The 21,103-nt window shown below is 40.6% G+C and overlaps 1 protein-coding gene across 10 annotated transcripts in view; it reads left to right on the forward strand.

The window, feature by feature from the left end:
- fnbp1b (formin binding protein 1b) overlaps nt 1-21,103 on the forward strand; it is a 289,323-nt gene that overhangs the window by 220,367 nt on the left and 47,853 nt on the right. For 6 of the 10 annotated variants that reach the window (XM_080212261.1, XM_080212260.1, XM_080212262.1 and 3 more), the window contains 3 exons: nt 7,793-7,807; nt 13,626-13,735; nt 20,619-20,751. In XM_080212261.1, coding sequence (XP_080068387.1) covers nt 7,793-7,807; nt 13,626-13,735; nt 20,619-20,751 — 258 coding nt within the window. The remainder of the gene's footprint in view (nt 1-7,792; nt 7,808-13,625; nt 13,736-20,618; nt 20,752-21,103) is intronic. The other 4 variants (XM_080212264.1, XM_080212265.1, XM_080212268.1 and 1 more) reach the window with 1 other exon arrangement.

The following is a 21,103-nucleotide window of genomic DNA, read 5'->3' on the forward strand; positions in this document are numbered from 1 at the left end:
TAAACTACATTTATTTTAATACCTTTATAGACTTCAGATGATTAATGCAAAAAAAACTCAGCAAATTTTTACTTTGTCAATAATATTGTTAACTTGTACCACATGATCATTGGTTTAGATTTGAACAAAGCAGCCTGATAATGAGGACCAAATATATGATTTTTTTTAACTCCGTGTTTCCTCCTCTTCTCAAGGCATTGATTCCTTGGTGTGTGTCAGTAATTCCTCTAGCACCTCATCCAAGTGAACATTGAGCCCTGCTTGTGAGAGGCAGCAACAAAAACAACTGATTGCTTTTATATAATGCCTTAATATACCCACTTTAATGTAATATTTCAAAGTGCTTCACTGAAGCAAATATTGAAGAAAACTTAACATTGAACAAACATAAGGATATTTCAGAATAGGCAAGAGCAAGCTATTTGATTGTGGAGGTCAGCACAGTCAAGTCCAATTCTAAGCTCTCCCCTTAGAAACACATACTCATCAAACAGGTTGTTGAATAACCTGGACATGTCACACTGCTTAATCCAACGTTGATGAAGTTAATTGGCATATACGTTGCCGCATCAGCTAAGATGCACTAGTGCAACATCTTGAATGTCATGTATAGTTTTTCTCTCTTACAGTTGTATAAAAATATATCATAGAATCTCTACAGTGCAGAAGGAGGCCATTTGGCCCATTGAGTCTGCAGCAACCACAATCCCACCCAGGCCCTATACCTGTAACCCCATGTATTTACTGTGGCAGTCCCCTTGATACTAAAGGGCAATTTAGCATAGCCAATCCACCTAACCAACACATCTTTGGACTGTGGGAGGAAACCCATGCAGACACAGAGAACGAGCAAACTCCACACAGACAGTGACCCAAGGCCAGGATTGAACCCGGGTCCCTGGCGCTGTGAAGCAGCAATGCTAACCACTGTCACCATGCCATCCCAAGTATCAATTTAAAGAGTATTGTGTTGAAGGTAAATCTTTAATCCACAGTAAATAATATTTTACAATTCAAACATGCAAATAGAGTAATTTTACAATGCAAAATAACAAAATTGCTGGTGTTTGAGTTGGGATGTTTAATCTATTTCAGATGTGAGCACATCCTGAAAATCAGTTTTAAAAAAAAGTCACAGTTGGCCGTATAATTGTTATCCAGTGATCCCAGGCAGAAAATATAAATATGCAGCTGTTGGAAATAGAATTGCTCTAGTCTGCGATGTTAGCCATATTCTGACATACCACTGCTCACAGCATCTAAGCACAAGATGGAATCTGACACTTGAGTCAGTTATAATGGGGGCAGCAGGGCCTTGGAACCAGACCCTATATGAAGTAGGGTTTCAGGAGAGGACTGAAAAACTGAGATGATGAAGTCTGCTTCCTTGATTCCATTTATTTTCATATACAGAAAACATTAAATTTTTCATCAATTGCTGAAGTTTTTTTGGGAGGGTTCTGAAGATTCTGCTGGTGATTCAGTACTAGACTCAGTCCATGGAATGGTGATTCTGTGCTAGTGACATAAAAATCTTCCATTAGACAATTGTAAGTGTGTTACGTAAAATATATTTTGACAGTCACATCAGCTGCTTGTGGGTGTTAGTCAGTAATGCAATACAAGTTGGAACTAAATTCTCAGTCTCATGAAAACACCATGGGCTGGATTTTCAGTCTAGGATCAGAACCCCAACATCAGAATAATTTCTGGACCAAGCCTACATTTGGTGGAAGTGGACACCAACAGATTTTCAAAAGGGATAGGCTCACTGTTCAATTAAGGATGCCGGGTGGGCTCTTAGGTCTGAAGGGCCAAAGGAGGGCCTCCAGCACTAAGATAGTGGCATCCTGCCAATGTAGATAAAGGAGAAAGAGCATCTTGAGTTGGGGGTGCTCTCTCAGCACTTTAAAACTTTTTCAGAGGGCACATGGTGATCCATGACCATTTAGATGTCTTTGCGGTGGGGGAGGGCTTAGAAGTTCCATTGAAACAAGAGCCTCCCTTCCTAGTCGGCGCAGAGAGGGGCCTTAATAAACCCTTTAATTATTTCCATTGGCTACTACTGCTTATGGACAGGAAGCCACTTTGCCACTGCCCTGGCTTTTTTGAAACTGGGCCTTGGACAGATTCCAGCCAGTGCTGGGGAAATTCAAAGACCACACACTTTCTCCCCTGTCACCATCAGCCTTCAATAATTCAGCCTCTAATGGTTAATGTGCAAAATGAAAATGTTATTTAGTCTGCAGCAAGATTACTCTTTCCTCTTCAACAAAGAAACACACCGCATATCTTTCACATTCTATTTGAAATTTGTCCCATTAGACACACTAAGTTTGAGCCCACCAGGGAAGTGCCAAGGAGCCGCACTCCATGCCTCAAAAAGAGGGTACAGCAAGGGTGATGCACAGTATTGATGCTTTATTCTGCATTCAGCTTGTGCTTTATCTGACCTGAGAATAATTGATGCTGATGTGTATTTAAACATGGAAAAAATAATTTCCTAATATAAATGCGCCAGTCTTTGGGAGATCAGAAAAAAAATCACCAAGGGCATAAATTTAAGTGAGGAAATAGGGCATTAGAACATAGAACATAGAACATTACAGCGCAGAACAGGCCCTTCGGCCCACGATGTTGCGCCGACCAGTTACAAAAACAATGACCCACTAGCCTATACCAATCCCTTTTCGTCCATAAACCTATCCAGAGATCTCTTAAACGCCCCCAAACTAGACGCATTTACAACTGCAGCAGGCAGGGCATTCCAATCCTTCACCACCCGCTGGGTAAAGAACCTACCCCTGACATCCGTCCTGTAGCTACCCCCCCTTAATTTAAAGCCATGCCCCCTCGTGCTAGCTTTCTCCATCCGAGGAAAAAGGCTATCACTATCCACCCTATCTAAACCTCTAATCATCTTATATGTTTCAATAAGATCCCCTCTTAGCCGCCTTCTTTCCAACGAAAACAACCCTAAATCCCTCAGTCTCTCCTCATAGGACCTCCCCACCATACCAGGCACCATCCTAGTAAACCTCCTCTGCACCCTCTCCAACGCCTCCACATCCTTCTTGTAATGCGGGGACCAGAACTGCACACAGTACTCCAAGTGCGGCCGCACTAGAGTAGTGTACAGTTGCAACATTACACTGCGACTCCTAAATTCAATCCCCCTACCAATAAACGCCAAGACACCGTACACCTTCTTAACAACCTTATCTACTTGATTCCCAACTTTCAGGGATCTATGTACACACACACCTAGATCCCTCTGTTCATCCACACTATTCAAAGTCCTCCCGTTAGCCCTATACTCGACACATCTGTTGCTCCTACCAAAGTGAATTACCTCACACTTCTCCGCATTAAATTCCATCCGCCACCTCTCGGCCCAGCTCTGCAACCTATCTAAGTCTCCCTGCAGACTATGACACCCTTCCTCACAATCTACCACACCTCCAATTTTGGTGTCATCAGCAAATTTACTAATCCACCCAACTATACCCTCATCCAGATCATTAATAAAAATTACAAACAACAGTGGCCCCAAAACAGATCCCTGAGGCACACCACTCGTAACTGTACTCCATGATGAATATTTACCATCCACCACCACCCTCTGTCTCCTATCTGATAGCCAATTCCTGATCCAACTTCCTAGATTACCCACAATCCCATACATCTGCATTTTCTGCAGAAGCCTACCATGGTGAACCTTATCGAACGCCTTACTAAAATCCATGTATACCACGTCAACTGCCTTACCCCCATCCACCTCTTTGGTCACCTTCTCAAAAAACTCAATAAGGTTAGTAAGGCACGACCTACCCGCTACAAAACCATGTTGACTATTTCTAATCAATTCATTAAATTCATTAATTCTAAATTCATGAATTCTAATCAATTCATTAGGGAAAAGACAGTTTGTGAAGAAGGCATGTTAACATCTACTTCATATGAAACTCAGACGTGTGTTTTGTTGTGTTAGGGAAATTTTATACACATGAACATGAGGTATTGGAGGTATCGGTTAAATAGTAAAAATCTATGGGCGGCTGAGCTTAGCTCATGATAGTGGGGGTTTTTTTTTGGTATTGCAGGCAGTGCCAGTTCAGTGTGTTACTTAGTTCTGTCTGCAGCCACGTTAACAGGATAAAGTGAGATACAAGAAAAGACTTTCAAGAAAAATAAAGAGTATTTATCTTATTTAAATCAAAATAAAAGTAACTCGGGCAGGCAAAACTACGTATTTCATAGTGATAATCAGCCACTGAAATTTAATTTCAGCAGGTTGAATGTTTATATTTCTACTCCTGAGCATGTGTAAATCAGTGAAACATGGACCTTGAAAGGATATGGCTAATTCAAACTACATGGCTCCCTCTGATTTCTATGGAAAAAGAATGAAGTCATCCTTAATGAAAATATTGAGATCATCTGAAAAGTACCATGCCAGAAATCTGAAAATCTCAGCCAACAATAAATTGCAATCAGATTTATGATGATGAATAACATTTGCAGAGAGTTGGGATTGAATGCAGCCAGCACAAGTACCAAACAGATATAACTGGGCGTGATGGAGTACATAAAATAAATTCAGTGTGACTTGCCTTCCCTTTGAGAATTACTTTACTTGAGACTTCATGTAGATCCGTTAACTGAACCTAATGGGAAATTGTGAACGCATGTCAGTACTTTGATCTTCTAATTTATAATCCAGACAATTAGATACCTACGCTGTTCCTATCTACGAACAGAGGTCTAAGAATGTGTATCGACCCATGTTTTCAGCAGAGGAATGATGGTGCAGGGAAACAAAGGGAGAAATCTGAAGAGGAATGAAAAGCAAAATTGAAATGGATGGGAGCAAATATATAATTGACAGTGTACTCTGTAACCTTGAAGAAGGCATGCTGATTTGGATTCTGCTTTTGGGGCATTAATTAACAACTCTGAATTTTGTAGCTGTGAAGATTTCAGATAATAAAATAACTAATTGTTGAAAAGTAATTGTAAAACTAAAGATAATGTGCAACTAACTTAAGGTTGTTGCTCTTCCTAGGGCTGCTTTGTAAACAGTTTTTTTTCCTAAAGTAATGCTCTAACATTACGATATTTTACAATAATGTTATCAATATTTGAGCCTTGCGTAAAAGAAGAATTTATAATTTCAGTTTAAATGTTCTAATGAAGCTAATCAAGTTTTGAATGCAGAATAAATGCTTTGTGTTAAATGCATAGTTTTCTAATACCAGAAAGATACCCAGTGTAATGTAACATTTTTAGTTGTTTGTAATTTTGATTTAAGTGAAATTTTGCAGTTTTTTTTTCAATTAATTCATCCTTGAAATGATAGGTGTCACTGGCTCAGTCAATACTTACTGTCCATCCCTGGTTGCATTGATTTCATTTCTTTTTTTGTCTCTGTGATGTATAATTTTGATTTCTTTTTTGGCTCTGTTCTAATAGTTGAACCTATTATTTTTGACTGAAAAATTATCATATATTAAGATTGTCAGCTTTAAGAGCTTAATATAATTTGTTTTGTTCAATTTAATTCCATTTATTATAGTTAGTGTTTGATATGCAAAAAAACTATTCTGGATTTTCAGTTTATTGTTTATAATTAAATGTTTTCACCCCAAAAGGAATAAGTATACTTTTCCATTTGAAACATTTTAAAGCATTTTTAAAAATAAATATTAGCATTTAGTTTAGCTAAAGTTTGATTTTAAAATGCCGTATAATTTTTCCACAGGGTCAGAGATTCATAGTGCATTAAATGTGAAGCTTTCATATTTGTGTTGTGCAAAGCAGTTTGTGTCTGTTAGAAAAGCTTCTGTTGCATCTTCATTTTTCTGAGCTAAGGTTCATAAGGCAGCCATTCTGTTATGTCATTGGAATGTACACAACATAGTTTTAGCAATAACGTTTGTGACACCAAAGAAATATTATTTGTATTTAATTATTATATGCTGGTTTTCGTTTGTGATACATCAGTTTAAAACAATAAATCACTGACGCAAAGGACATGGGAAAACAAATATCATTTAGCCCATCAATTCTTCTTCTTAAATTTTAAGTGCTAAATTTTAAAACACTGATATTTTGAAGCATACTTAAATTCCTCTTTGATGATTGCTGTATTATGTATTAACCCAGTGCAGTTCAACTAGAAACAGTTGGTGGGATTCTTCTGTTTCGCTGCAGTGAATGGAGATTTGGCTGAGCGCCAAATTCTCCATCCTCTCTTGCAGCAGTGGCAGGGCATAAATGGCCAAAGAATTTCAGACAGTGTTTCTGACAGAATATAACTCTATAAGTTAAAGCACTTAGTGAGCTTTTACTCCCTGGGCTGCGTATCACTCAATATTGCTTGGCTGTGTTTATTAAATACCTGTAACTTTTTAGCCAAGCAGGTGAATGAAGCACGATGTGCTGCTTCATTATTTGACTTGGTTTGTTAGAGTGGCACTCATTGCACTCCAATTACTAAATAACATTGGGAATATCCATGGACTTGCATTTCAGCAATGGTTAGAACATGAATTAATTTTTCTTTACGTTTTTGAATACCTTTGCATGCCTGGAAAAGACTGCCTGTCTCAAGTGGTATTTCCAAATTATTGGTATAGTACACTAGAAAAACAGAGATACGAGTGTAACAATATCCTCATTCCATTAACTTATATTGCAAATTTAAAATTGCGCCATGATTGCATTGTCATGGACTGCGTAGTCTACAGGCTCCTAATCAATTAACACATATCTGATATTTACCATTGGTAGTGCACTACAAATCAACATTTAATTTTTTGTAAAAGACAATACATGTTTTAATGGAGTACTTTGAAATGAAATATAGAAACAATTAAAACTGAGACGAGCAAGCTCTCCAGAATTTAAACATGTATTATCCTTACAGCACGATAATGGAATAGAGGATAAGTAACAGGAAAAAATATAACTTTTATATTTCACTGGACAAGGATCACTGTGTAGTTCACAACCAGCAAAGCAAATATGTAGCTGTTCCTAATTTGTGATCTATAAATAGATATTATGCATTTTCCATTATTCTGTTGGGTATCGAAAGTACTAAAGGCAGCTGAATTACTTAATGATATAGGAAGAATCTAATATTAGAATAGTGGTTGTGACAGGGAGAACGTGAGGACATCAATACCAGTTGCGCTTCAGTAATAAATTTGTATCAGAATAAAATTGTAGCTGTATTAGCATCTCGCAGAAATACCTGTCTTGTGAGTTGGATTTATGGTTGAAAGTATTTAGAGGGTTGTTATTTGATTTCCACTGTGCAATAGTTTCTGAGTCACTAAGATCGTGAAAATGTGCCAGTGAATGCAAGGATGCAAGTTGGAGCCGTGCTTGGTTTACATTTTAGAGAAACAGGCATAAAATTTACAGAGTCCTGTCTCAAGGGATAAAATGAATTGGACAAGTCTGTAATAGAGTGGATTGTATTTGATCTGTAATAGCATTAGACATAATGGACTAATTGTTCCATGCTTTCCTCGTGTTCCTTTATGATAAACACCTTGCACTAATTTTGTACAGGTTTCTTTTACTGTACAGAAATATTGTTGTTTTCACATCCTCATCCGATGCATTTAAGATGGCTTCCTTATGAACCAGGTTCACTAACGTTCACAATGTTCATTCAGTACAGATAATTCTTATGAAGAGGTTACAAACGAGTATCCGTTTTCTATTGACGTGTCACTTGTTTTTTTCTCTTTCCACCTTTCCTCTTCAATTTCGTGTGAAGCTTTCTCTCAAACTGGTAAGCAATGTGGCATTTTGTGTGTCCATTCAAGTTCTAATATGATTTACCAATCTTGTTAACAACTTGTGAAATTAATTGTGATAATTTTTTGTTGTGTTTTGTCCATGTTTGTTTTGTTTTGTCAGAACACTTTGAATACACAGGTCTGGAATCTAATTGAGGTGATCGTGATATCTTTGTTTTAATCAAAACTTTAATCAGTTAACACCTGTGCAATTAAAAGTGCACCATTTCTTCCTATTGAACTTCATATGCCTGATTTATGATGCTAATAAGCTCAATGTGTGTGTATTTTTTCTGGTAACTTCGAGTATCAAAAAAAATGTCCTTGTTCAGCTTATTTCATTTGTCCACATGTAGATCTTTTTACTATTATTTCATGGGATGTGAGACTCATTTGTTAGGCCAGCATTTATTGTTCATCCCTAATTGTTCTAGAGAAGGTGCCACTGCAGTCCATGTGGTTTAGGCACACCCTCAGTATCTTTTAAACATTATTTATCAATGTCACAAGTAGACAATGTCAATGTCTTCATTGCATTAACACTGCAATGAAGTTGCTGTCAATATCTCCTAGTCACCACACCCCGTTGCCTGCTCAGGTACACTGAGGGAGAATTTAGCATGGCCAATGTACCTAATCAGCACTTTCTACAGACTGTGGGAAGAAACCAGATCACCTGGAGAAAACCCACCTTGACAAGGGGGGAACATGTAGACTCTGCACAAACAGTGGCCCAAGTCAGGAACCGAACCCAGGTCCCTGGCACTGTGAGGCAACAGTGCTAATCACTGCGCCCTATGCACGAAACCTGCAAATAATTCACATGTGGCCTATATTGAAATTGGATCATCACAGAATATTTTTCATATTCTGAGGCCACAGTACACACAGGAATTGAAAAAAACCAGCATGTTCATGACTTAAAAATTTGTTCCATGAGAGCAAAGCAGCTAACATTATGGTATGTTGCTAGGTCTACGATCACATAAATCCATTGTCCTGGATATTTCTGAAGCCCTACATTCATCACTTATATCCATCATAATGTTGTTGCTGATTAATACTGGCAGCTTAAATTTGCTTGAATCTGTAAAGTTGAAAAAATATTTTAAAACTTTCCTTAAGAAACTAGGTTAGCGTTTCTCTTATTTCATACACTGAGCAAAGTGTATGTATCTCCCTTAATAACACTGATTGAATTATGAGCAATTTGTTCGATGGATTTACCCACAGAAGAAGGAATAATTAGATTTCTAAAATTATATACATTTGAGGAGGCTGTACTGAATTTTCTTTGGATTAAAACCAAAGCCCAAGGTGAACTCAGGGAAGCTAGAGAGCTTGAGACTTTCACAAATAACAGGGTCTTAAAATCCCTGTGCTGACAAGTGCAGTAAAAAAAAAATTATAATTCACAATGAAATTAGATGTTCAGCCGAAAAAGAAAGCTTTTTCAGGTTGTGCGTAAGATGGTTCTTTATCATAGTTTTGAATGCAGTCAGTCTTCTAGCTATTGGAAGGAAATTCCAAAGTACATTGTAGCTGCCTGTACTCCATTTATATAATCCTGTGAGCAGTGAAATAATTTACAGCTTTAAAAATGTGTAATAAATTCCTTTCATTAAATTGCAGTATTGCTGACTTTACATTAATTGCTGAAGATGAATTGCTGCTGAGATTTCAAGAATAGGACAAATCTGAAGGGCATTTCTGCAATGTTTGTTAATAATCGTGAAACTAAGCCTTTGGCATTAAATTAAAGGACAAGCATGTAAATATTTAAGCTCTGGAATAACATAAAATGATTTCAGAGAGCTTCTCTCTTACATAATTACTCTGACTCTGAATTAGTGGGTTTCAATCACCACCTTTACAAAGCATATTTATTTTTATCTGAATGCAACATCTTTTTATACAATTCCTGCCCACTATTTTTTGGAGCTGTCTTACTCGCCACTCACCTGTACACACTAAGTAGAGGAAGAAGTGAATTTTCCGTAACTTGTTCGAGTTTATAAGTACTAACAACAGTACTTGTACTTTGCTTTCTGATCTGTACTTTGCTTTCTGATCTGGCTGCGAGAAGGCCTGCACCAAAACCTATTTCTTAATTTCTTAATAACTTGGCCTAGAAGTTGCAAAATATTCTGTCCCAGTGCATGTATTGATACACTAGCCACCTATGTGAATGGGTCATTGAAGGAAGGCTGTGACGTTTAAGGGAATGGAGGTGGAAAATGCTGCAATTACTTCATAGAAATATGAATTTGGCAAGAGATATTCCAATGTGTTGCAGCCAAGTGTGACAAATAATTAACATTTCTCCTTTGAGTTTTAAGGTTCATCTTTTGAATTTTATATATATAGATGTATGTCACTTTGGAAATAATGCCTTGTGACAATTGTGTTGATTTTCTTAACTTAGTGCAGTACTTTTCTCTGTGGAAAGCTATTTCTTAGACAAAATCAAATATATTGGAGCCCTATTTAGGCTGCACCCATAGAAAATTATAATGCAATTAAGTTAATTTACTTGCTTTCTAGATTGAATAATGGATAATATTTTTGTGTTAAATATTAAAAATAGCTTCTCTAACCCATGCTGAATGATCACTCAGGAATTCCACTGATCTTCACTCATTGTAAATTGCAACAACCACGTTGTTCTGCGAAGAACTATGTTGTTTATTAAAGTGGGAATATAAAGTGCGGTTTGCAGAATTCATATAACAAAGTGCATGTTTGAGATACTTCTGAGCTAAATTGGATCAGTATATTTAACCATTGAATTGAAAGTTTGCTGCCTCCAGGCACTCATTGCTACCTCCAGTTGTAACCTACTTGCTGAACCAATTTGTACATTTTGGATTTATATAACTAGAACTCAACAGAAGAATGTGGAACAAATGCAATTTATTGTTTGAGTTTCTGCAGACTACAAAGGTAAATTAGCTTCGTTAGAGTAATAACAATCACTTAAAGATGGAAATGGAAGTGTTAGGAGTTTTCTCACTTGTTACATGCGTATCTATTTGCAAAAACAATTACAATTGCACCTTTAGTGATCGTTGACAGTAGTTTCAGCCTGAAGTGCTTATCTCAACAGTTTCTCCTATTCACAAAACTGCAATACAAATCTAAAAAAATTGGATAAAATAATGCAGCATAATGTGGGTGGATTTTGAATTTAGAATTAATCCAATTTAAGATTGGGTAATTTGTGTTGATGGTGTTTAGACTGCAGGATTTATTTACATAAATCCTTTTTTATAAGCGCTTGTATGGACTAATGGACATTAAAAATATGAATGTAGTGTGCCAGTATCTTACCTAGTAATTTTTATGTGTGAGTATTTATTTACATCTACAGTTACATTTTGGGATTAGTGAGGTGACTTCTGGCAGAACCCCAGAGCAAACTTGCCAGATGTGCTTAGGTTGGCCATCAAGAAGACTTTGGGTCTTTTGATCAGGATTTCAATCATGGTTTTTTGTTTCTTTTGGCCTATGAACTAATTTGTTCTTAATATCCCTTTGAAGCTACTTGCATACAAAGAGGTACACATGAAAGATCAGCATCCAACAGTGCACCTGGAGTAATGGATTATAGATCTTTTATCAAACTCTATTAAAATCAGTCATCTGTGTCAAAACTACTTTATACAAGTAGTTTTCATAAACCATAAATCGGAGATGCTAACTGCATAGCAAATTTAGGGCAATAAGGAAGGCAGGTATAGGCATTATTCTCCCAAAAAAGTTTCTAAGTATTGACTCCAGCAGGAAAAGCAGTGCAATTTCCACTGGGTGTTGTGGCATGATCCAGACCACAAACCACCCATATTTAGACATTTTTTCAGAGCTTGGAGTGATTCATGCCGGAAAAGAGATGTGCAGGATCTAAAGACACTGGTACAGATGGCTCCTCTGAGATCGGTGTGCTATTTTTAAAGGGCATCCTGATCTCCAGACAGCCCTACAATCAGCCCACCTACCCACCTCCACTTGCCACCAAGCAACCCCCCCCCCACCCAAATGCCACTCTCTGCAGCAGCTCTTTCTTCCCCTCCTCCCCCAAGTGAGCACAAGCCCATTATGGTGTTGCCAAAATCCCTCCCCCTTTCAGGTCCAGCCTATGTTAGTGCTAGGATGCCAGCCATGTCCCTGACCACTTGGCCTGTGAACCCACCAATGTGTTCATCACAGCTGGTCTCTGTTTGTTGAGACCAGTAGTGATTCCTGCTGGCTTCACATTGCGCTGGTGGTTGGGTGAAGTCCGGAAACCAGGTAAATCTGGCATAAAACAGAAAATGCATATTTAAATCCGGGTCATGCCCTCGCTGGGTCTTTCTCTGGCCACAACACTAGTTGCGCCTGTGGGTGTGCTGGTGAATCACCCTTATAATGTCATTGGTTAGAAATAGCAGCTTCATTAGGATTCTCCACGTTATCACAATGGATATTTTTATGATGTATTAGCTTATATGAGTATAATTTATGTGGCTGGCCTCTTTCATTTATTTTTAGACAAATACAAATTTACCTATCTGACCCAGGTGCAGGCAATCTCTGAACTGCTCTGTAGCTTTAAAAGCCTTGTAACGGGAATAGAGGGTGATTAAAAGCTGACAAATGATGGAGCCAGATACCTTAAAATTCTGTATTCTCTCCTGAATTACTTGCTATGGTTATGTCTCCTTCAGATCTTTATGTATAATGGTATCGTCAGTAAAGATGTGAAATTCCTTGTTATCTCTTATCAGTGCGCTCTACAGCCAGTGCAGAATGCATCAAAGCTGTACCACTTACACAGGAGAGACACGAGCAAGATTAGAAAAATATCTGTTGTCCTTATTCTTGTCAATTGAATCTGCATTGTCTTGTGGGATACTATTTCTTACAGTGTAAAAACAGTGCGCTGCAACGTGCGAGGAAAGACAGAAGCAACTGTTACATAATTTAAATGACTAAAGTTAATTTTGCAGAAGTGCATGCATCAGTAATGGAATTGTGCAGATTAATTTTCCCTGCTAATACCTTAGAGTACACAGAATTGTCTAAATTTTATGAGTGGGTAAGGATTGATCAATTGGCCAGTGCTGTTTTTGGAATTATCGCCACTCAATCTGTACTACAACATGTTATTCATTAAAAAAAAAGACAGCATTTTTTAGTAGCTAGGGATTAATGGAACCACATTCAGAATTCTCCTCATGTTATTTCAAGGTAATCATTTCATTTCCTTTGGATTCTTTTGGCTTCCCACAATTGTGGCACTATCCATTTTGGTGGTTTTGGTAGCTGTTGTTTTTTGACCACTTTCATTTCTAATGATGTGTATCGTCTAGTGCTGGAAACTTAGGTGAATTCTGTCAAGTATCCATCAGGAACGAAATTCCGTAGTGTTTTCCAGAAAATTCTGGGACAGTGGGGTCTGGTAAAGTCCAAAGGAATTTCAGCTCTATTGTTTATGCATTGTGGTGACTGATGTTTTTACTTTATGAAGTGTTAGCTAAGTATTAGGTTTGTTGTAGGCATCATTTTCTAAACTTTATTGATATACGCAAAAAGCTATTTAAAAAAAAGTACACCAACTCCAAATCATATCTAAATTATACTTAATGAATGTCTCTCTGAGTTTAAGTAACTGATTATGTGGCTTGCATAATGGCCACCAGGTTTAAATTTTATTTTATTTTGAGGTAACAACACTCGTGGTCAGGAAATGAAATTTGTCATCCAGGTAAAACTGTGACCCCAAAAATATAAACCCACTTGAGACACTAACTTGTGTGATTACGGTTTGGACAGGGCTCGGGACCAGAAGACTTCAGTCATCTTCCACCAGAGCAGCGAAGAAAGAAACTTCAGCAAAAAATTGATGAGATTAACAAAGAAATCCAGAAAGAATCTGATCAAAGGTAAGAATAACAGAATCCTTACAGTGCAGAAGGAGGCCATTAGGTCTTCCAAGCCTGCACTGGCTCTCCGAAAGAGCATTCTACGGTGTCCCCCTGCCCTACTTTATCCCTGTCACCTTGCACATTCTTTCTTGACAAATTCCAATCTGAGAACAGTGCTTCCCATCAACAGGAAAATGATTTTCTCCATATGATTGTATTGACCACAGGATAATGGCAGTATCTGGCAGCAGTAATTCTTTAAAATATCGTAGTGAGCACTGAGCATCTTTTAGTCACTTGTTGTTAAAATTTATATTAACTGTTGTTTTCTGCTGATTTCACTTCATTTTATGCCCTGGAAATCTTTTAGCTCATCAGTTAATTTTTAAAAAACAATTTCCACACACAATTAGATAAGATCAGATCACTAAATATTTGGTGAGTGAACAAGCAAAAGCCTTCATTCATAGGGTCTTGACAGAGTTCATTCTTTTTAAATCTATCATATAATCTATCTATCTATAAATCTATCTATAATACCTATCAGATATCTCTATATTCTCAAGATCCTTAAAGAAGGGAGGAAGGAATACTTTACACTGTATCTTTCTTTCACAATGTTCAGTTATTTTAAACATTTTTATAAGTTTTGTAAATTTTTCTTTGAAGTATAGACCAACCAAGATGTAATAAAGTGGCAGAGCAGGCTTAAGGGACTGAAGCATAAGAACATAAGAACATAAGAAATAGGAGCAGGAGTAGGCCATCTAGCCCTTCGAGCCTGCCCCGCCATTCAATAAGATCATGGCTGATCTGTTGTGGCTCAGTTCCACTTTCCCGCCCTCTCCCCATAACCCTTAATCCCATCTCTTATCAAGAACCCATCAACCCGCTTCTTAAAAATATTTAGCGAGACAGCCTCCACCACTTCAACGGGCAGAGAATTCCAGAGATTCACCACCCTTTGAGTGAAGAAGTTCCTCCTCAACTCCGTTCTAAACCGCCTCCCCTTTATCTTGAGGCTGTGCCCCCTAGTCCTACTGTCTTTTTTGAGCGGGAAGAGTCTCTCCACCTCTATCCTATCCATCCCATTCATCATCTTATACGTCTCAATGAGATCTCCCCTCATTCTTCTAAACTCTAACGAGTACAAGCCTAGTTTATTCAGCCTCTCCTCATAGCTCAATCCCCTCAACTCCGGTATCAGCCTAGTAAACCTCCTCTGCACTCCCTCCAGGGCCAAAATATCCTTGCGCAGGTGCGGCGCCCAAAACTGCACACAGTACTCCAGCTGCGGCCTCACCAATGCCCTATACAGCTGCAGCAAGACCTCCCTACTTTTATATTCAATCCCCCTCGCTATGAAGGCCAGCATCCCATTCGCCTTCCTGACCACCTGCTGCACCTGCAAGCTGGGTTTTTGCGACTCATGCACAAGGACCCCGAGGTCCCTCTGCACCGTCGCCTGCTGCAGTTTTTCGCCACGTAAGTAATAGTCCTTCCTACCATTCTTCCTACCAAAGTGGACCACCTCACACTTGCCAACATTAAATTCCATTTGCCATTTCCTGGCCCATTCGCCCAGCCTATCTAGATCCTTCTGCAGACTCTCCACACCCTCCGCACAATTTGCCTTTCCCCCAATCTTGGTGTCATCAGCAAATTTCGACACCCTGCACTCGGTTCCCTCCTCCAGATCATCTATATAAATGGTAAATAGCTGAGGCCCCAGCACCGACCCCTGGGGCACCCCACTAGTCACCAACCGCCAATCCGAATAGCACCCATTGACCCCCACTCTCTGCCTCCTATTTGACAACCAATCCTCTATCCACGCTAACACCCTACCCCCAACTCCATGTCCCCTGACCTTCTGCAATAACCTCTTGTGAGGTACCTTGTCAAACATAAGAACATAAGAACATAAGAAATAGGAGCAGGAGTAGGCCATCTGGCCCTTCGAGCCTGCCCCGCCATTCAATAAGATCATGGCTGATCTGTCGTGGCTCAGTTCCACTTTCCCGCCCTCTCCCCATAACCCTTAATCCCCTCTCTTATCAAAAACCCATCAACCCGCTTCTTAAAAATATTTAGCGAGGCAGCCTCCACCACTTCAACGGGCAGAGAATTCCAGAGATTCACCACCCTTTGAGTGAAGAAGTTCCTCCTCAACTCCGTTCTGAACTGCCCCCCCTTTATCTTGAGGCTGTGCCCCCTAGTCCTACTGTCTTTTTTGAGCGGGAAGAGTCTTTCCACCTCTATCCTATCCATCCCATTCATCATCTTATACGTCTCAATGAGATCTCCCCTCATTCTTCTAAACTCTAACGAGTACAAGCCTAGTTTATTCAGCCTCTCCTCATAGCTCAACCCCCTCAACTCCGGTATCAGCCTAGTAAACCTCCTCTGCACTCCCTCCAAGGCCAAAATATCCTTGCGCAGGTGCGGCGCCCAAAACTGCACACAGTACTCCAGCTGCGGCCTCACCAATGCCCTATACAGCTGCAGCAAGACCTCCCTACTTTTATATTCAATCCCCCTCGCTATGAAGGCCAGCATCCCATTCGCCTTCCTGACCACCTGCTGCACCTGCAGGCTGGGTTTTTGCGACTCATGCACAAGGACCCCGAGGTCCCTCTGCACCGTCGCCTGCTGCAGTTTTTCGCCACGTAAGTAATAGTCCTTCCTACCATTCTTCCTACCAAAGTGGACCACCTCACACTTGCCAACATTAAATTCCATTTGCCATTTCCTGGCCCATTCGCCCAGCCTATCTAGATCCTTCTGCAGACTCTCCACACCCTCCGCACAATTTGCCTTTCCCCCAATCTTGGTGTCATCAGCAAATTTCGACACCCTACACTCGGTTCCCTCCTCCAGATCATCTATATAAATGGTAAATAGCTGAGGCCCCAGCACCGACCCCTGGGGCACCCCACTAGTCACCAACCGCCAATCCGAATAGCACCCATTGACCCCCACTCTCTGCCTCCTATTTGACAACCAATCCTCTATCCACGCTAACACCCTACCCCCAACTCCATGTCCTCTGACCTTCTGCAGTAACCTCTTGTGAGGTACCTTATCAAACGCCTTCTGAAAATCCAGAAAGACCACATCCACCGGCTCTCCTCTATCCACCGCCCTAGACACATCCTCATAGAACTCCAGTAAATTGGTCAGACACGACTTCCCTTTAATGAAACGCCTTCTGAAAATCCAGAAAGACCACATCCACCGGCTCTCCTCTATCCACTGCCCTAGACACATCCTCATAGAACTCCAGTAAATTTGTCAGACACGACTTCCCTTTAATGAAACCGTGTTGCGTCCGCCCTATCAAGCAATTCCCTTCAAGATGCCTCGCAATTTCCTGCTTAATGACGGATTCTAACATTTTACCTACCACAGACGTTAAACTAACCGGCCTATAATTCCCCGCCTTTTGCCTGGCACCCTTCTTAAACAACGACGTAACATTAGCCGTTTTCCAATCTTCCGGCACTTCCCCGGAATCCAGCGACGTCTGGAAAATAACCACCAAGGCATCCACTATCACCTCCGCCATTTCTTTCAGAACCCTCGGATGCATTCCATCCGGTCCTGGGGACTTGTCCACAATCAGCCCCTCCAGTCTGTCGAGCACCACCTCTCTAGTAACAGTAATGTCATTAAGACCCTCCATTCCTACCACCTTTCCATCGCTAACACCCGGCAAATTATTCACGTCCTCCTCCGTGAAGACAGAAACGAAAAAGTTATTCAAGACCTTAGCCATATCCCCATCCCCTACCACTAGCTCCCCTTTCTCATCCTCTAAAGGACCAACGTTCACCCTAGCCAGCCTCTTCCTTTTTATATATTTATAAAAACTCTTGCTATCCTTTTTTATATTAAGTGCTAGCCCAGCCTCATAGCTTCTCCTACCCTCCTTTATCAACTTCTTTGTCAATCTTTGTTGACATTTAAACCTTTCCCAATCCTCTTCTCGCCCACTACTCTTAGCTACTCTAAATTCCTCCACTTTTAATTTAACACTTTCCTTCACCTCCTTCGTTATCCACGGCTTATTACCTCTCTTCCTACTGTCCTTTTTAACCATCGGAATAAATTTCTGCTGAGCACCAAGAAAGATCTCCTTAAAGATCCACCACTGCTCCTCAGCAGACCTACCTTCCAACGCACTCCCCCAGTCCACATTTGCCAATTCTTCTCTCATCCTACCATACTCCCCTCTATTCAAACAAAGGATGCGTGTCCGGGAACCCACTTTCTCCTCCTCCATCTGCACCAGAAACTCCACCATACAATGATCACTCTCTCCAAGAGGATCCTTCACCGCAAGGTCCCTAATTCTACCCGCCTCATTACATAGCACCAGATCCAAGATAGCTCGCTCCCTCGTCGGCTCCAACACACACTGTTCAAGGAAATTATCCCAGCAGCATTCCAAGAACTCCTCCTCGAGCCCACCTCGTCCAACATGGGTCGACCAATCAATATGCAGATTGAAATCTCCCATAACTACTGCCGTCCCATTCCTGCACGCCGCACTTATTTGCGTGTTAACAGCCCGCCCCACCTCCAGATCATTATTCGGGGGCCTATAGACGACACCCACCAGCGTCTTCCTCCCTTTGCTGTTCCTAATCTCCACCCACAACGATTCCACGTTCTGCTCTTTGGCTCCGATATCATCCCTTGCTACCACCTTGATACTATCCTTAATCAGCAGAGCTACGCCACCCCCTCTTTCCTCCTGCCTATCCTTCCTAAACACTTGATAGCCCTGTACATTCATCTCCCAGTCCCTGTCACCTTGCAGCCACGTCTCTGTAATGGCCACCAGACCGTATCCATTTGTGTCGATCTGCGCCACCAGCTCATCCACTTTATTCCGAATGCTTCGTGCATTCAGATAAAGCGCTTTCATCCCAGCCTTCACCTGGACCCTATTTGCCGTAACGCCACCAATTGGGACATCCTCGGCCTCTTCCCTTACCTGTACCCTATCCTTAACTTTAGACCTCGTAGCGTCACCTACCCTCGCACCCTCCCCCCCCCCTAATTAGTTTAAAGCCCTGTCTACAGTCCTCTTTACTCGATTCGCCAACACTCTGGTCCCAGCACGATTCAGACCAACCCCATCCCGCCCGAACAAGTCCCACCTACCCCAATACTGGTGCCAATGCCCCATAAATTCAAACCCATTCCTCCCACACCAATCCCTGAGCCACCCATTCACTTCCTTTATCCTGTCAACCCTACGCCCGTCTGCACTCAGTTCAGGCAGTAGCCCAGAGACGACCACCTTGTCGGTTCTACTTTTTAATTCCATTCCCAGCTTCTCATACTCCCTCCCCAGATCCTCAGTCCGCACTTTGCCTACGTCGCCGGCACCCACATGTACTACAACGACCGGGTTCTCACCCTCCCACTCCAGGTTCCTCTGCAGCCCAGCTGCGACATCCTGTACCCGAGCACCAGGCAGACAACACACCCTTCTGTGCACTTTGTCATTGTGACAAAGGACAGTGTCAATACTCTACACCCCACTATCTCCAATCACTACTACGTTCCTTTTCCCCTTCTCTTTGCCTATGTCCTGCTGCATCACTGTACCGTGTGCAGTTTGCTCACCAACCTCACCTGCCTCGTCCTCTTCCAGACTGGAAGCAAGAACCTCAAACCTGTTATGCAGATTAAGAGGCTGAGGCCTCCGCTCCTCACCCCCCTTCCTCCTCCTCCCAGCAGTCCCCTTTTGTCCCTGACCCTTAGATTTAGCCAGTCTAGGGGCACCCTCTCTCCCCTTGATGAGCCTCAGTGTCTGTAGCTCAGAGGCCAGCTCATCCACCTTGAGCTGGAGCTCCTCCAGCAACCTGCACTTACTGCAGACATGGTCACTGGGAAGGACCCTGGGGTCCGCCAGTTCCCACATCATACAGAAACCACACATCACATGCCCCTCCATTATTCACTGTAATTTTTTATGGGGAAAAAATTTTTTTCCTTGTTTCTTGCTGTAGTAGTTTTGAAAAAATTTTTTTTCCTTGTTTTTTTTCAAACAAACTCACCTGGCCTTTTTTCCTTCCAGCCCTTTTTGATATTAAGCCCTATTAACTCACTCTGCTTCCCCCTCACTCCGCTGCCCGCTCAGACGCTGCCCGCTGTCTACACCAGGCCTCCTTTTAAACCTGGCGCTGATTTAAAGCAGGCTGGTCCACAAATGCCTTTTCACCACACCCTCAGAATTCTTAAAGCAGTAAATACAATAAATAAATGCTTTAAACAGTTCTACAAAGAGTAAAGTGCTTTAAACTTATTTTAAACAGGTTTTTAACAGGTAAAATCTTAGCTCTCTCTCTCTCAGCTCCAGCAAACAATGGAAGGCTTCTAAGATATGCAAATCAGTCTGTCTTCCACAGTTCAAACAAGTGAAGATAGATGATTTATTTAGCTACTTACTCTCACTTTGCCCGATTAGTAGTACATTAAATGTTCAAATCTTGATTGGAATCCCAATCACATTTGAATCCCTTTCCATTTCCTAATATTCTCTCCAGAGAAACATGGATAAAATTTTCCATTTAAATCTCTTTCCATACAATGAAACCAAAATGACTTTACATCTTTTGTTTCAGGTCATATTTTGTTTATATGTGTTAAAGTCCAGTTACTGATTGACAGGATGATTAATATGCACATGCAATTGAAACAATTACGTAATTGCCCTGCCTTGGATTAGGGGGAGAGAAAGATTGTGCATTTTGTGAATGTTTCCCTTACAAAGCAAACAGCCATCTCATTACCTGGTGGCTTTTGCTTTCATTTGGTATCATTTTGATGGATTCCAATTGGAACTCAAATTGGTGCACTAAATATATATTTTTTCAATTGTCAGAGATGGTTTAACAAAGATGAAAGATGTGTACATCAAGAATCCTCAGATGGGCAGGCCAGAGAGTGTGGATCCCAGACTGGCAGAAATTGAGCAGACTATTGAAAAACTGCGACAAGAAAGTTCGAAGTTTGAGGTAATATATGAATAACGTGAGCAAAAAGGTTATTTCAGTATTTTCGAGGTCTTTCTGAAACTGATGCTATTTCCTAAAAAAAATCTTTCTGCCTCATTAATCCTGAAATAACTGCCAATCTTGCATTATTTTGTCAACATGATGATAAATATTGCTGAAAGTTTTGGAAATTTCTTTCCACCTTTTCATTCATGGTAGGTAGATTCATGGTGCTGGGTGTTTTTTTAGAAGATCTAGATGCCTCTACATCATTGCGTTAAAACGTATGTAGTGCCTATTAAAAAACATAGAAGGTCAAGTGACCAAAAAGACAGTAATTAAAGTTCAGTGTCTTTGAATCGCCTCATCAACA

Source organism: Carcharhinus amblyrhynchos, chromosome 25, assembly GCF_965287045.1.
Source record: "Carcharhinus amblyrhynchos chromosome 25, sCarAmb.v2.hapA, whole genome shotgun sequence".
In the NCBI taxonomy this organism is placed as follows: domain Eukaryota; kingdom Metazoa; phylum Chordata; class Chondrichthyes; order Carcharhiniformes; family Carcharhinidae; genus Carcharhinus; species Carcharhinus amblyrhynchos.